The sequence below is a fragment of the Ostrinia furnacalis genome, unplaced genomic scaffold (genome assembly GCF_004193835.3).
Source record: "Ostrinia furnacalis isolate ACB-3 unplaced genomic scaffold, ASM419383v2 OfSCF1744, whole genome shotgun sequence".
Lineage (NCBI taxonomy): Eukaryota > Metazoa > Arthropoda > Insecta > Lepidoptera > Crambidae > Ostrinia > Ostrinia furnacalis.
In genome coordinates this window covers 83167-101255 of record NW_021131983.1, presented here as the reverse complement: position 1 = coordinate 101255, position 18089 = coordinate 83167, and the positions used below count along the sequence as shown (strand labels likewise).

Sequence of the window (18089 nt, the reverse complement as noted above, 5' to 3'; positions counted from 1 at the left end):
AGCCAAGTAAGCCAAAAAATGGGATTACAAATTCTTAAAATATTTTTTTTTTGCAAATATTATTAAGTATCTCACTTCTTCGACTGTGGGAGTGGGTCAGTGGGGGACCTTTTGGCTTTTGGTAAATTATTTATTCTAAATTAAAATATTATTTGAGTGCATTACCGCAGCAAAATTTTTATAAATGTTGTGCTTTAGAGAGTCGAGAGTATAGCAGATAATTAGTCCATCGTGAGCAGAAATTTGTCCACTAATAGCAAAATTCGTTCAAATTATAGTTTCAAAGTTATTAGGAAAAAACAGATTTTGCTGGGGTAACGTTTCAAACATTACCCCAAAGAGAAAAGTAATAATTACCCTGGCAATTTTTTTTTAAAGTTCTATCCCGGAACCAAATATATGGAATAGCTTTTGTTGCGTAGTAATTTGTCCACGAATAGCAAAATTTGTTCGTGTTCCGGTTTTCAAGTTATTCAGAATTTTGCTGGGGTAATGTTTTGTGATGTCCCAGATCTCGTAAATGGCTCAACGCAGAAGTTTGAAAAACTACCAATGATAGACCTTGAATCCTTGATATGACCAAATTAGTTCAAAAATTAGTCATTGATTTGAATTACTACGCAACAAAAGCTTTCTATCCATCTCCGGGATAGAACGACTTTAAAAAAAAAATTGCCAGGTTAATATTTGAAACGTTACCCCAGCAAAATCTGTTTTTTCCTAATAACTTTAAAACTATAATTTGAACGAATTTTGCTATTAGTGGACAAATTTCTGCTCACGATGGACTAATTATCTGCTATACTCTCGACTCTCTAAAGCACAACATTTATAAAAATTTTGCTGCGGTAATGCATTCATATTATTTTAACAACCTAACATGAAACATCACCATTACCAAATCTCGATGTTCATTAAAATCTGTCATATCTACAGACAACCAACAGCTTCTGCGTGAAACGAAAACGTAGTTCGATGCCCTCCATTTCTTTTCTTTGCGTTTCGTTCGTTATGACTTCCATATCTGTGACTTCCATTTAAAATCATTCATTATAATTTAACAGAGAACTTTCAGGATATTGAAATTGTAAACTTAAATATAAAATCAAAAAAATACCGTACGATAATATCTGGGAATGTTTGAATTTAAGTTTATCCGTAAAATTAAGTTTTGTGACATTGTGACAAAACGACGGAGAAACGAAACGTTTATACAAATGGCTTGAAAAATGCAAGACGCATCTTTACGTTTTCAATTTGTTTAATACTTTTGCTGCTGAATTGAGAGAAGTTTTATTTCATCAGCTATAAAAATAACCACCGTGAACAATTCGTGCTTCAGTGAATGTGCCTTTTTTAAGATATTATAAAGTTTCGCGCTTACTTTCATTTTCGTGTCGTTACGAAATACTTTTATCAAAATGACTTCAGCGCTGTATTTAGAGCATTATCTAGACAGTCTCCAGCATCTGCCGATCGAGTTGCAAAGGAACTTCAAGTTAATGCGAGATTTGGATGATCGAGCTCACGGACTAATGAGGACAATCGATCTCATGGCCGATGAGTTGTTGCCGAATATCCCTAAAATGGACGAGGAAACGAAGAAGGAGAAGGTGAACACTATTCAAGGGCTATTTAATAAGGCCAAGGAATACGGTGATGACAAAGTCCAACTGGCAATTCAAACATATGAGCTGGTAGACAAGCACATACGGCGCCTGGATTCAGACCTCGCGCGCTTCGAGTCCGAGATCCAAGAGAAAGTGATGACCGCTCGTGCAGCCCAGCAGGCCGCCGCCGACCAGGAGCCGAATACCACAACGGTGAAGAAAGGTAGGAAGAAGCATAAGGGCAATGAAAAGACTGCGACCACTGGCAAAAAGAAACGCGCTGGTGCGTCCAGTGAAGATGATGCAGCTGCGTCGGGTAGGCCCGCAGCCAAGAAGAAGACTCCCCGTAAGGGTGCTGCAGCCATAGCTAACGCTGTCAAAGAACAAGATGAGAATGCAGATTTAGACTCAGTTGCGGGCATGGCTCATCCTAGTGATGTGTTGGATATGCCTGTAGACCCCAACGAGCCCACATATTGCCTTTGCCACCAAGTATCTTATGGTGAAATGATTGGTTGTGACAACCCAGATTGTCCCATAGAGTGGTTCCACTTTGCTTGTGTAGATCTCAAGATCAAACCCAAAGGTAAATGGTATTGCCCTAAGTGCACTCAAGATAGAAAGAAGAAATGATCCACAGTGAAACCGCCTGCTAAGCCAGCAGATAAGACTTTGACTGTGAAGAAAGAAGTGAAATGAATTCCTAAATTATATTTATAAACAATAAATACCAAAATTAGGTACGGATTACTGTGTTGATATGTCATCACAATTAATACAGTACATTTGTACATTCTACATTGACTCATTTGTATTTTTCCTACATAAAATTTAAGCAAACTGTCATGGAGAGATTCTTCATGCTGATGGAGACATTACATTTGAATTACCTTGTTTTAAATGTAGCATGTGTACATTAATTTGACAAATGTGATGATATTGATATTAAAATAATAATTTATGTATACTTTGTATCCCAAATTATGTGCCTCAGTACTTTACATAGTGTTGGTACCTATTGTTTGCAACGTTTGGTACCGTTTTGTTGTAAAGATGTAGTGCCAGTTCCAACTAAGAAATGTCTTCATTCATTGTTACATATAGTTACAGAATAGTTCAATATTTAAAAGCTAGATATAGCCAGGAAGTCAGAATGACTGTTTGTTGGCAAAGCATCTGAAGGATCATAAATCAAACTTATTTAACATCTTGTTGTGGCTTAATATGAAATATAAATACTACATTTATATGCTTTGTCAGATAAAGTTAAGAGTAGCATATTTATATTGTTTAATATATTTTATAGTTAATAAATTAAAACTCCAGATTTTTACTTCCTATAGAAATTAAGAGGTTAAAGTCTAGATATAATAATATATATTGCTAGTTAATACTATGAACTGCTTTACAAATAAGAATTTCATTTTATGAATGACTGTATTTTAACTTGTATGAGAAATATCCTTTGTCCAGATTTGGCTGAAACAAACGATTAAAATATTATAAATATCTGTATATTAAATAGGATTTATTGTTCTGTTTGGGCATAGTCAAACATGTGATTTGTGAATGATATACCACATAACAAACTTTACATCTGCCTAATATGTTTATTATTTTAGATTATAGACAATACTAAATTATGTACTTTCTTTGACATTAATAAATAATTAATTCAGACTGCAATTTGTCAATTTATGGGTATGATTCTGTGATGTGAACTATCTAAAGTGACTGACTTTAGTCTCTTTACATTCATCTTATCCTATTCCTATATTCATAGGAAATTTGTGGATTTTTATTACTACAAAGAACCCATCTGACAGAGATAGGGAACCATCCCGGAATGAAACCTTTTTGTGGACAAGTATTAAAATAAGTTATGACCAAATACTGGAATGAACTTCAAGTTTCAGTGAAGTTCTTAGCTCATATAAGAAGCATTTTAGTCATTCATCATAAATTATCCTTTAGTGATGTTAACTCTAAATGTTTCAGTATGTCAATTTCCCAAGAGATTTTGAATGAATGCTGTGACTGGGACTTTTAGGTAAAATCTTGAATTAATTTGATAAATATAAAGTTAAAAAAATAATATATAAAAACTATGTAATAACAATTTGATTAAAAATTCGGTAGCATTCATAATATGACTATTATAGGTAAGGTTTTAATGTAAGTTTATCAAGCAAGCAATACTTAATTTAAGCCTGAAAATATATATTTTATTGCGTTTGATGTGATTTGTTGTAACTTAGGCTATTAATTAAATATTGTTTTTTTTTATTGATAGTATGAGTCGCATCTAAAACAGCATAACTCAAGTAACTTTACTGATTGTTCGATGATTTAATGACTACAATGTTCATTGCTCTTAAAAATAAGGCTCTGTTATTTCCTAAGGCGCGAGTTGTAGATGGCGCCTGCGCAAACGAGTAACATCAGTCTGCGCTGAAAAACCGCGTGTTTGAGAAGGAGCTCTATCTGACAGTCACTAAAGTCGAATATAATTATTATGTAATATAATAAAATAATGTGTTGCCTGTAGTTGTCGTGTACCACCTTCCAACCAACCTTCATCTATCACAAATTCCCGATATAGGTAGCATGTATATTGTGTGCAATAGTATTGTATCCTCAGATCACAGAATTGTATCTCACCAATAATAGTAAACTACCGCTGGTTTTAGCATTATGGACGCGGAAGAAACAGTATTTACTTGCGTATTATCATTAGGCAAAGCGTAAACTCAGATGCTTAATTTTGTATCGTATGTTGTTGGTATTGGGTGTATATTTCAGACCAAAGTTATAATGTAAAAATTAGTTCATTCGGTTCTTGAAATGTGTGCCTTATGGTCCCCGGCATATAGTACTTATTTTCTCAGTCGCTGTTGATCTGCCTTGCACTGCACTTACGCTCAGGCCAGAGTCACAGGCAGGTTGAGAATCGTAAGCCTTCCCGCAGACTGCAGACTTATAGTCGGCCGATAGTTGGGCCCAATTCTAATTTTTATGAAGAATCGGCCGATACCAGTGTGCGCACTTTCATACATGTCCATTCCATACTGAATTACTGATTAACAGCGCGACCCAACTATCGGCCAACAAAAAGTTTGTAGTAGGTATGCGGCTAGGCTAAATGTGAACATAAGAATGAGTTTAATTAGAGCATTTTATTTTCAAATTACCAATGTGTTATTCAGGAATCAGTAAAACCATGAAATGTTACCTGAGATCTCCGTTATGCGATATTGTCCTTCTCTTCCAATACTACCTCTATTTTTTTTTTTTTTTTTTGGGATGGACTGTCCCGCTGAAGCGCCCAGGGCGCCACGCAGTGATTCTGCCAATGTCAAGTAGTTAGAGAGATACACGTGACTTTTGATTATTGGCCGGTATTTAATATGTGGGTATCTCGAGAACTTAATTGTTTAGAGTCTACTACCTCTATGAAATGATACTTAAGACATGATTTTAACTTTATACCTACATACCTACATTGTTAGTGTGTGTTTTTGTGTGTCGTTCAGTAGTAATAAAATAGTTCATACGTTTTAAAATCACAATTTAGTCAACTATTTTTGTGTGTATTCTTACATAACTTACTATGTAGTATTTCCAATGTAGTCTTTATTATGTCTACCAATTTTTATTTTCACCTTTTCACTTTTCTCACCATATTATGCACAATTTTAGAACATCATGATATTGTGATTCTTATCATAGATTATAATTATTCTTTTTCATTTTATGCTATTTCGCTGTTTTTATAAGGCATTTAAAATAAGAATAGTAGTTAATTAATTTGAATCATAATTTTGTTAAATAATGCCATTTTAATATGTTAAATAAATTTTGAATTATATTACTACGTGTTTTAATGTAGTCCTTTGTCATTTTATTTTAAATGTGATGCTCTCCCATTATGTCTCTTCAAATTATTTTGTACAGTACAAAGTGACCTAGCTACGTCACATTGTACTGTACAAAATATTTTTTCTAGAAAAAGGAACTATAAAAATGTTGGTCAACGATTTACAGTAGGAACCTGTGCAGTTGAAAAAGGCGAAAAATATAAGAGATTTTAGTGTTTGAGTAGGTACCTACTTAGTTGTTGTGACTCATGTAGTACTATTACTCGTCTTGAGTTCTTGACATCTCTACGAAAGTTAAAAAGTGTATATGTATGTAAAGTTTTAGTTAGCCAGACTGCTGGGATAACATTTCCACCCGTAAAGTAGTAGCAAAAATTAATCACGAAACCTAAGTCGCTGTACATAGGTCTAACAAAAGTCCGAAGTTCTTACCTAAGGCAATTACAAATCGACCTATGTTCTACATTGGGGTAACTAATAAGAAAAGAGTTTCATTTTCATAGCATAGTAAAACTGGGACCAGCCCAATTTGTGATTCCGAAGATCATGGTTCAAAAAGATTGAACTACTTTAAATTACTCGCATCAAGAAAACACACGTTTGCACTAAGCGAGCGGGATATGTTTCGATACGAAATTAGGTACACGCTTTGGTCGGTCGGTGGCACGGCAAAAAACTAACTAAGGGCAAATTTAAAACCTGATCTGAGAGCGAATTGACCGATATTGCATCAGATCATGACCACTGAATACCCGAGCTTGCATCAGGCGGCAGGCGGGCACATTTTACTGAGAACCTATGGTTTAAAAGCTCCGTATGCTTTTTTGTTTTTCTTCACTGGAAAAATAGCTGTTTTAAGTGGTTAGGTACCTAATGGTTACTTACCTACTGCAATACCATATTTCCATTATCCTACTTACCTATCAACTTATAACGATAAAGTTTGTATGGAAGTAAGGTGTTTGTTACTCTTTCAGGAAACTAAGGAACGGATTTTGGTAAATCTACAAGTTATTATGTACATAATTATTTATACGATAGACTAACATCGATTTGTTACAATCTGAATTTCATGCGGGCATGAAATGATTTCTAAATGATGGTGAAAACTGCATCAAAATCCGTTGTACCTACGAGTAGATAAGTAGACTTAACCTTAAGCTTTTCGTGTCTGATTAACATCTGGGTTTGATAGTAACTTATAATCTTATTAAGTAATCAGCAATTATTATTTAATAAGTAGGTAGGTACTTATTAGGTAATAATACTAATTTCCTTTACAATCATGTAATAAACGCTATATTACTGCAATGGTCTTATCAATGTAAATGGATTTATTGAATCGTTTTGTTGCATTGAACTCATTTTTCTTCGTGATAAACATTGTTTGTGTAAATCAGCACTCTTTGATGCTGCATTTTTTTGCACTTTATACCATACGGATGTATTTTGATAAGTAAATAATTTTATGTTAAAAACTTTGACTTTGATCAGAATTATTGAAATTTTCATTTTTACCGCCAACGTTTAGGTAAGGGTGTATAGTAATAAAAATCTTATAAGCTAAGAACTTAAAATGTGGATAATAAAAATTATATCTCTTCTCCCTAAAAATGGCACAAATCTCTTTTTATAAGTGTGTATCTTCATATTCAGCTACCGAGACACGCGTCTTGCACATGTACGCACATTACATCCTCAGAAGTCCAAAATTACAACAAAATTAAACAAAGTTCTTGCAGATAATGTGATATGGGTCATTCCATAAAAATCTGTATATTTTCGACGTCATTTTGTCCGTAACTTTTTTAAGATGCTTTTGAATACTTTATTAGTGTAAATTATTGTTTATTAATTAATTAGGTTATGTCTAAAAGGGCCAGTCACTTTATGCTTTATTTTAGGAGAAATTATAATTTTCAATTTTTTCATACTACATTACTCCTATATGACTTCTAATAAAGTATAAAACTTTTAACCTTAACATTTATAGATAAGTTAATACACATAATGTAGTTGTTTTGTTATTATCACTATATAAAAAACATCATTCCCTAACTAGTAATTTAGTCCCAAGTGCCGTTTAAAGCTAGGGCCTGACGCTCTAGGGACTGACGATTTGGAGTAAAACTTAACACAAATGCAGATTAACTTTATATTATAAGATGCTTAATACGATGTGCCGAAAATAGCCAAAAAACTACACGTAAATACTATTAAATTATATACAATTTTCTATTATAATCAATAAAGCTACTCAACTAGGGACTGACGAAGTGACTGGATTAACACATGTTTCGGTAACATCTGGCACCTTTGCACTAATTAAAAAAACGGCTACCGCAAAGCCAGTATGGTCTGAGGATAACTTCGTATCGTACTTTAAACTCAACTAAATGCCATTCACTCTAAATACATATTAAAGCGCAAAATTATAAAATCAGTGCGTGGCGAGGGAATGACGCTAAAAACTGTAGACTCTTTTTCAACTAAAGAAAGTCAAATTATTGTTTATTGAAACCGCAAAATATTAATAGAATTTGGTGTAATATACATTTAAATAGATTATTCGTTAATTAAAACAAAGGATAAAGTTGATGTTTTTATAAATGTGGGTCCCAAAACACAAACTTTTGGAGTACGGACATGCCTAGGGAATGACGTTTTGGGTCATTCAAAAGGAATTTAAGATGTTTTAAAAATAGTTTCAAAAAATATAAATGGGTGATGAATAAAGCACATTGCGAGCTGTTATTTAACAATTTTGGAATAAAATATTAACAATATTTCATGTGAAATGTGGCGCGGACTAAGAGTTGACATATTTTTGTGGAATGACCCATATTCGACTTCTAGTTGAGATACTTAAATTACGTACCTACAAAACAATCTGCGACTCTATCAAATTGAAATTTTTGTCTAGGCATAGATAGGTCATTCACCAGTGCGTTGATGTCTTTTGTTGATAGTAATTCGTTAAGGCAATACAAAATAAACGTCTTTATTTCTAAAAATACTAGCTTTCCGCCCGCGGCTTCTTTTGTCCTTTGTCTGCTTTTGTCTGTTTTGGGATAAAAACTATCCTATGTCCTTTCCCGGGACTCAAACTATCTCTAGGTAGGTCAAATTTCAACAAAATCGGTTCAGTGGTTTAGGCGTGAAAGCAAGACAGACAGACATACAGACAGAGTTCCTTTCGCATTTATAATATTAGTATAGAAGTATAGATTTGTAAGTTTATTTCTAAAAGGCAATTCAATACCTATTTAATTTCCATTATTATTTTTTTGTTGAAGATTTTTTAACATACCTATAACCATGATTGTTATGTAACGGATGTTAATTATAGGCAACATTTTATTTCAAATACAGCTCTGTCTTGTAGTCAGGCAGTGTTAAAAGTCAATTTAATACTACACGCCAAATATAGAATCCTAAGTCGTTCCTAGAACGTTTTTACTGAAACAATCGGCAAATTCACGGTGACTACCAAATTGGCGTACTTAACTCTTGGATTTCGCCTTTGTTATTTCTGGAGGACATAAACATAATAAAAGTTGTCAAGTTATACTTAAGTTGAGTGATAGCGCGTCGTCAGTCCGCACTCATATCGACGAGGGTGGTTATTGTGGACGCGCGTGCGCATAGGAACGGGAACTCGCGCGGGAAGAAACCGATACAACTTCGCAACGACTTGTTTTGAATTTATTCAAACAAGTCACTAAAATTACCCGAAGACAAGTAATTTAAAATTGAAATCTCAAGATGACTACTCTGCTGAGGAAAATATGGAAAAACCACTCGAAGCACAGAAGTAAGTTTTAATTTTTTGTATTTTGTTTTAATTTATTTAAATATAAATATAACGCAGTTGACTAAATAAAAAAGAAAACACGAAGTTCTATGTAAGAGAAATTATCAACTTTTAATCAAATCAAGTGAGTTCCACTTTATTATTGTTTTGTTTCTTGTATTGCCGTCATTTCATTTTGTTGACAATAATTATGTTAATTTATTTATCAATAATTATGCACTAACCAGTAAAGCAAACAGAACGAGTAATATATTATTGGTATTACTCTATTTGCTCAAGAATAAATATTATTAAAAAGCGAATAACCCTATAAGTGGTGGTGGTAATATGCAGTTAATATAACAAATTAACTTTTTGATGACATTTTACGATAATACATCATTATAAAATTGTATGTAAGTAAATAGCCACTTCATTATGTTTAACGAGTAAAGTTGTGATAATACGAATAATAATGAAAAACTATTCCATTATATTATGCGCTCCAATATAATATTAACCAATAAACATAAAGAATCAATCATTACCTTTATGTACCTCAGTAATAATACCTCTACCTAAGTTACTTTTCAAAAAGAAAGATCACGAATAATTAACATGTTACAGTTAGAGCTATGATACCTACTAGTACAGATTCCTAATAATAATTTTCTCCTACACATCCGATATTAAAGGCACAACCGCAACAGCTTACTTCTCTCCAAGTCGCAGCTTTTTATGTGTTCATTATATCTACCAAGTTCGGACCTCGATCTGCCCATAAGGCGCTCAAACACCGCTGGTTTCTCTAATTATATCGGAATTAGGAGCTCTCGCGACTAACCTTAAACGGCTGGAAAAACTTGTCCTGTAAGTTTCTTGGCTGTCTGTCTATCGATGTTTATACATCGCTGGTATGTGCAGGAAGAGCAGCGTGGCCTACTCAAAGGGAGCGTTGTTCACAGAAACGGACTTTCCTTGCGTGTGTTGATGATGCCATTTTTGTAAAATGTTGCACGCGCGCGTTGATGGCATGGCTAATGATATTGATGAACTTAAGTAACTTACAATTTTGACTCTACAATTTTTAGAAATAAGTTTATATTGCTAATACAGTTCAAAATTGGAGACAGTCATTATTTCAGCTTAGGTAGAATAAATATATTTCTTTAAAGTACCTACACGTAGGTAGATATTTTATATTTTAACTTTTTCGTGTAAAAGCTTCTACATACTTGAAGAGCTTAGTTTTTCACAGCTCCAGTTTTGAGAAAGCTGCAGCTTAGACTTGAAGTCGATCTAGTTTTTTAGCTCCATTGATCGCTCGATCATTTCCTATGAATATGAATTATTAATTGGATGAAAGGCAGTGATCATATAGAGAGCACGGGCTCGCTGCCGCGACAGCATTCTTGTAAAATTAAGCTCGATACGGATCTGTAGTTATCTACAGATTCTAGGGGTATTAGGACAGGTAGGGCAGGGTAGCTGGATAACTTGCGAAAGATTAGTTAAATATAAACTATAAACATAGTATGACAACATTTTTATCTGATAGACTCAGGAAGAAAAAGTTGAAAGTAAGCATATCATTTGGATACGTCCTTTGTTGTGCTGCAGAAAATAATGACGCGTGCGTGACCATTTTTAGGGAGCTTTTTATTTACATTTGGTATGGGTTTGAACTTGCGAGTAGAGAATTACAAAGTTAAAAAAACCTTTTATTTGAGTTAAGTAATCTTAGGGATGTCAATAAAATTTTCAAAAGAAACTATACGGAAAGAGCAATATTAATATTGCCCTTGGGATACGATACGTATTAAATTATATTTAATTTACTAATTACCATATAAAAACATTTGTTATTACACACATAAAAAATGTAACTTTAGTCTATTTGTTTATGTTATAGTTCTAATTTTATTGTGTATTCGTGCAGCCTTGAACTGTGCGGTAGACGGTCGCTTTTATCAAATTCATATTTCAAAGTTTGACAAAATGAGAGCGCGCTCTAGTCTGCAAATAACCTCAGGTCAATATCCTTGTGTATTTTAGATAATGTAATAAGTACATTAAATTAGGTATTTATTAGTCTTCGTAGTTAGAGTCTATTGACTCGGAGGCTCAGGGTTCGATTCCCAGGTGGGATATAAATAACTTTGTCCTTGTTGAATCTACCTAGTTTGTATAATTATTCAGGTAGACAATTTAATTTCTCCAAATCGACAAAGCTGACAGAGTCCACTCCAAAGAAGCTGAAATATAAAAGTAACGGTATAGTGTCCGGAGATGAAACGGCTAAATTTATGTAATAATAAGTAAATAAATAAGGAAAAATAATAATTTAGGTGCTTAAATACCACTAGGAAGCGATCTCTTTTCTCACCTACTTACTCCGAGTAAAGAATGAGTGCTTCACGAGCTTTGCAAGTTATGAAGTTTCCTCTGAATTTCCACTGAAACCCAGTTTGACGGTTAATTTTTCTGCAAACATTAAGTTAACGCGTGGGCTTATCGCAGAATTTGCTATACCAACTGCAGAATCAAATGCGTAATACCACCTACGCGGTTGCAACGGTGCAGACGCGTCGCGTCCGCTGCGTGATAGCGTGATCGCAATCAGTTCTTCGACGCTATTGCCAGCGCCGGATTTAGGGGAGGGCGACCGGGGCAACAGTACTGGGCCTCCACAATATTATAGACTTCGGTAAAAAAACAAACTCAGACTAGTAAATACTAGACTAAAAGGTTTTACTTTTCGTTTGATATATTTTTCGCTTTTTTTTGAAATTATTTATTGAATACTCGACTGAAAAAAAAATACATTTTTTTAAAATAAATAACTTGGAAGGCCTAAGGAGGGACTCGAACCCTAGAGTCGATTTTTTCAAGTTGTTTATTTAAAATTTAGTTTGAGAAGCGACTCTATTCGCTAAAAAATTTTAATAACAATTTACCATTTTATTTGGAAAATAATTTAGGGCCAAAGAATTGGAGGCTCCTCTCCAATTCTTTGTTGCCCCTCCAGACCTCTAAATCCGGCCCTGGCTATTGCGCCTAATACTGACCTATGACCCAGTTGCGCGCGCGCAGTCTGGCCTAGATAACGTATCTGAAATAGTAAAGCGGCCGCCGAGATATCTCGCGAATATTGGACCCGAGACCTTCACTGACGTATGTAAACATCGGTTGATTGATGCCTCGCATTAGATGCATTGAGGATAATCTTAGACCCATAATAAAGTATGTAGAGACCTATAGATACTGCCCCTACCTACTTGGTAAAAGTAAACATGAAAGCTTTTTTTATCCACAACGAGAAAGCTCTTGGCCTGTATCTCACCTGATGGTAAGTGATGATCAGGCTGAAGGTGGAAGCGAGCTTCACCCGGAATCTTCAACCACGGAGGAACTGGCTATCTTACCTCTAACTGTCGGAACACAACAATCATTTCCAAAATGCAAAAGATTTCATAAATTCTGTTTATTATGTCACTCCACTCCTACCTATATTTAATACCGTATTTTCAGTGTTTCTGCCAAAATAATTTCCTTCGCAAGAGTTAAAGGTTGTGGTGTAAACCCACATAGTTAGTTAAACTTAACTCTAAAATTTAACCATGATATGATGATGGATACGGTCTAAGTTTATTGCTCTACCTATTTCTATGATCCTAATACATTTCGTAGAAAGTACACCATTTGGTTTTTTAATTTTGCTTAGAAAAGCCTATGAAAGCGCAGACTTATGAAATCGATGTCTATCCTATAATTACAAATTTATCTAAGCCACATTTTAAAAGCTTCTTAGCATATTAGGCGGTGTAGAAATAGGGTAACCAAAAATCACAAGTTAGAAGTCAATACTTTTTTCTCGGAAAAGATAAAACATCGATGATATTAAATTACATAAATAAAACACATGAATAAAAGTATTTGATAAAATCTTGTTTTGTTTCAATATTCCTACTAATTTTTTACCTAATTTGATTTGAGTAACAATAAACCATTTTAAGCATTTTTATTTTACACAAACTTATGTTGATGCATATTCAATCAACTTACCAAACGAAAAGGGGCATTATAAGTATTTATTGAAATGTTACAAGTGTATACAGTAATTTATTCCTGTTGAGTCCGATTCTAGGTTTGATTAACGTAGTTCTACGAGATTAGACTAAATTTTCTTTCCGCTATATCGATCTTAATTAAACCGAGATTTGGAGTGATTTGCATGATCAACGGCCGCTGCGTAGACGCCGTTTGCGAAACTAGCTACAACCTGTAATCTGTAATAAGTTAATGTGACTGGCCATGAAGAAAATTGCCGAGTCTAGCTGTGGAGAAATTATGTCGCTAATAACCAGTGGCGACAACGTCCGTTAATGTATAGATAATCAGAATTGAAAGGGCTTTTTTAAAAATTTGAATATTTAACAACATGCAACAATAATTTCATGTATGTACTCTTAACTGTTTAAGCAAAGCCCACCATTTTCGTGTAAGCGGAAAATTTTAGATGATGAATAAGTCAATCTAAAGGACCTTCTACTCTTCTACTACGAGGCCGCGAGGTTTCAATCCCACCAAAAACATTTTCATGTAAATTTTGACAAGACTAACCGTGCTTATGGTACACACTACTGTGAAAAAGTTTTCAGATCTCACATAGAGCAAAGCTTTTAACACTACAGCCCTAACTCTACATTGAGCTTATGTAAAGCCAAGCTTTTAACGCTATATGCCCGCCCTAACTCTACGTCGATATCATGTAGAGTCAAGCTTTTAACCCAGTCAAAATATGTAGCAAACCGACGACCTGATAAAGGTAGCAGGAAGGCGCTGGATGCAGGCCGCTACCAACCGTGCGATGTGGAAGTCATTAGGGGAGGCCTATGTTCTGCAGTGGACGTCCTGTGGCTGAAATGATGATGATGATGATGAAAATATGTAGCATGATTGTGCCCCCATTGCATCAGGCTCCATCTCATGCAGTTTTTATATTCTCTTTCAGAACTGTGTGAAGAGTGGGCCTTAGCTGAGTGCGAGGGAGAGGGCTGGTGGAGAGAGGCGCGCGAGTCAAGCAGTGGTCACATGGACGTTAGATATGCGGGTGTAGCACCGGTGGAGCGGGCATCGTCGGCTCCCGCTACCGCTCTTGCTGTGCGCTCTGCCTTACACTCCGCTAAAGGTAGGAGTAATATCTTTGGTAATTTTAAAAGGCCCTAAGCAAAAATTCGTCTCTGCGAAGCCAATATAGAACTACTCAACTTCGATGCACGCTAAGGATGCACGTTACAGCGAAAGATCTCTCTACCTATTGCGAATATATAAGTATACTTTTTGGCTATAAAAGATTAGAGTGGCATGATGTAACCTACCGAGTGGCATGATGTTTGTTCCGGCGTTTCTTCTCAGCAATTGCCATATTATGTTTGTCTCGAAGCGCTGCGCGCTGGTAGGGCCCATAAGATAAGGAGACATGTAAAGTGCCCCATGAGGGCTACCTTTTCTTTTTTTATTATTTATTACATTTTGACGTCATAAGTGCCACTTGTGGTCTAAACCGAATAAATATTTTTGATTTTGATTTAACAAAATGCTAAAGCGGACGTGATCTATCAGAATACAGCACTTTTTTCGGCTGGCACTTTTGATTTTGGACCAAAATAGATGATGTCCTTTAGGATTGATGCTTACGACGATACGATTGGTATGAAACAATTTGACATCGAATGATTGTAAAGCAGATAAATGTGCTTTTCAGCCTTCAACAAAAAGCTGCAAAGGGTGAACCTGGACATCAGCTCCAAAGGCATCGTCGTGAGTGACGCGGAGTCGCAGGAGAGTGTCCTGAGTATCTCAATTTATAGGTAAGTTAAAGCCATTACAACAAATATTAGAAATAAACTAAGTATATAATTTAAAAGGGCAGGGTATATAGTACGCAGAACTGACGGCCGATGGGGCAGCAAGGTTCTGGAGTGGAGGCCACGTACCGGAAAGCGCAGCGTAGGACGTCCACCCACAAAGTAGACCGACGACCCCATAAAGGTAGCGGGAAGGCGCTGGATGCAGGCCGCCACTAACCGGCCATTGTGGAAATAATTGGGGGAGGCCTATGTTCAGCAGTGGACGTCCTATGGCTGAAATGATGATGATGACAGTAATTTAAAAGTAAAGACTGTCTATCAAAGAACGCAAAGTTGAATCTCGGAGTCCATAATTACTTAACGAGACGTAATTGATCGACAGGTCTTGTAAATGATATTATTATACGACAGTTTACTTCAGAAAATTAAATAATAATTTCTATAAAAATATGTTATTGAACCAATAAATCAATGTCGAACTGAGTCGTACACGGCCGCCGTTATCTCTTAAGAAATATTGTTTTCAGTGCTGGCACCAGCTGGTACAGGCTTCTTTTAGCTTTGATAATTTGATATCAATATTTATGTTTTGATAACGTCAAGTGGACTGTCGGACTTCCTATTTATAAAACGAACACGTTTTTGTTGTTTATTGTAGAGACGTATTAGTTTTGCCAAACCTATGTAGTTACTTTATTTCAAGTTGTAATTTTAATTACAAATTCATCATACATACCTATAACGAGTACATATCGCACCTACGGTGCAATAACGTCACATGCATTTTTTTTCAAAACTTAACTGATTATGAGAAAATACTCCAATACCTCTTTACTTGGTTAACTTTGATTCAGTGAAGTTTTAAAAAAAATGCATAATGTGTATGTATGTAGCTCACCTAGTCAGAAAATCGTTCGCAAGAGAAAAGTCATGAGCTCAATTATGACCTTTCTTCTCCTTTCTTTCTACGAGTAATTCGATTCGATGTCTTTTTCAAGTTTAAAATTATTTTGTATCAGAATAATGCAAGTTTGTGGAACCTAAGGGCTATTTAAAATTAGACGTTTTGAGCAGAGCGTTAAAAAAAATATTTTTATTCCAGCGTAGTTGTCATATAAAATTTTAAAACTAACGTCCGGCTCAAAACGTCTAATTTGAAAGAGACCGTTTCAGATTTTCAGCTAATCATGAACTTAAATTGACTGTTAAATGTCTGACATTCCTTTTCAGGATATCGTACTGCTCAGCCGACGCCGCCAATGCGAGGGTATTCGCTGTGGTGGAGGGCAAGGCAGCCAACGGTGCCAGTGAATCCCACGTGGTGCACGTATTCGTCTGTGCAAGGCGGAAGCAGGCGCGCGCTCTGGCCCTGTCGCTTGCGCACGCGTTCAATGACGCTTACCAGGTAAGAGACGTCCACTGCTGGACAAATGTAGTCCACTTAGAGCACCCGCCCAAATAGCACCTGCACGAATAGCACCTGGACCTGGATTAGGCTATAGAGCACCTATCGATATTATGTTCTCTCTCTCGTGAACAAAAATGTACAAATAAATTGAAATCCAAGAATAGCCATATCGATAGTGCTCTATGTGGACTAGTCCACTCCAGATATGCTATTTAGGCGGGTGTTCTTTCAAAGTAGACTACATCTAGACAAAGGCCTTTCACTGATTTTCTGTATCTAGCCTTTACATCCCGTGCATTCAATAATAAATAAGAATATAATAGAAAAAAACATTTCCCACCTCTCGTTCCCACCGCTGCAACACCTGTGTAGCCAGGATTACAGTTTGACGGCCAATAAAAACCCGACCAGTGTAGATCAAGTTTGTCCCGGGGGAAAGTTAAACTGTCATTGGACCCACAACTAAATTAATCAGAAGAACATAGCAGGAGTTTGAAGTTAAGGTTCGACTTCCCTCCAGTACAAATCATCTTCGAGCTGACGTTTACTGCTGGACAAGACTTCCCCTGATTTTCCTGCGCTTAGCGCCGTAACAGCCTTGTGCGTTAAATAAGTAATTATGTGTTTTTCTTTTCAGGCATGGCAAGCTAACCAAGAAGGCTCACTGCAGTCATCTGCCATGCGCCTAGCACCTTGGGTAAGTAAATTATTATAAGATGTTGTGTGGATTTTTGTGAGAGTCAGTCTTAGTATATTATGAACTTTTAGTTCTACGGTCAGGCAAAATTGCTTTTTGACTTTGTGTTTTAATTTGGCAGCGACTGTGTGACAACTACAGTCTTAAATTATTGTAATTCTGTCTACGATAGTATTCTTTTGCCCCGCCTTATGCCGCAACGCGGGGCGGCTTTCCCAAAATGAAAAAAAAAATCGACTGTTTCAAAGAAATAAAAAATCATGTGGCGCCATTTATTTCTTGAACGTCTTGTATTAGGAGTATTCTACGATAGCATTGAAAACCTAAATTCCCCATTTCAGGTGCGATTCCCCGAAGAATCAGACGAGGAAGCGGATAGCGAGGAGTGGCAGTCGCCCGCTCCGCTCGTCACCTTCGCCTGAGCCTCATGTAAATCGACTGTTTCTATTTTAAACTAAGCTTATTTTAAGTTTGTAATTAGTTAATATAAGAAATGTATGGAAGTTTTTTTGACTGTTAAAGGTTAAGTCACAAAGAGATATTTTAAGTAGATAAGTTTTCGGTCGCAAAATTGCAATAGTTTAAAGTTAAAAAGCTATATTTGTACGAGTTATGTCTGTTTTAAAGTTATTAGCAAAAAGGACAACAGAAGAAATACCTAACAAATATTTATTGTATAAAAAGATATAAATATCTGTTCTAGGTTTTAAGGTTAATTTTAGATTTACAAAGTAATTGAATAAACGTAACTGAAGAAGATATTTCTGGTATACCTAACTGTTCTGTTGTTTGATTTTATACTAACAGAATTAAGAAATAAAATAAAAAAG

At 35.4% G+C, this 18089-nt stretch overlaps 2 protein-coding genes across 2 annotated transcripts; both read left to right on the top strand.

Annotated features, from left to right (window-relative positions):
- The first annotated feature begins 1195 nt into the window (after window positions 1-1195).
- Window positions 1196-4121, top strand: Ing5 (inhibitor of growth protein 5). The gene has a single exon (XM_028305653.1). It carries the CDS (start codon window positions 1422-1424, stop codon window positions 2241-2243), a length of 822 nt encoding a protein of 273 aa, XP_028161454.1. The 5' UTR covers window positions 1196-1421; the 3' UTR covers window positions 2244-4121.
- A 4953-nt stretch (window positions 4122-9074) lies between these two features.
- Window positions 9075-17915, top strand: LOC114353600 (low density lipoprotein receptor adapter protein 1). Its single transcript, XM_028305661.1, has 6 exons — window positions 9075-9302; window positions 14296-14472; window positions 15049-15154; window positions 16385-16559; window positions 17200-17259; window positions 17601-17915. Exons 1-6 carry the CDS (start codon window positions 9254-9256, stop codon window positions 17679-17681), a joined length of 648 nt encoding a protein of 215 aa, XP_028161462.1. The 5' UTR covers window positions 9075-9253; the 3' UTR covers window positions 17682-17915.
- Window positions 17916-18089: the final 174 nt, after the last annotated feature.

What these genes read in the sequence shown, in the direction of transcription:
- Ing5 (XM_028305653.1), top strand. Translation starts at nt 1,422, where the DNA reads ATGACTTCAGCGCTGTATTTAGAGCATTATCTAGACAGTCTCCAGCAT.
- LOC114353600 (XM_028305661.1), top strand. Translation starts at nt 9,254, where the DNA reads ATGACTACTCTGCTGAGGAAAATATGGAAAAACCACTCGAAGCACAGA. An exon ending in TGCCTTACACTCCGCTAAAG is followed by an intron (nt 14,473 to 15,048) that starts GTAGGAGTAATA and finishes TGTGCTTTTCAG; the next exon opens with CCTTCAACAAAAAGCTGCAA. An exon ending in CCATGCGCCTAGCACCTTGG is followed by an intron (nt 17,260 to 17,600) that starts GTAAGTAAATTA and finishes TCCCCATTTCAG; the next exon opens with GTGCGATTCCCCGAAGAATC.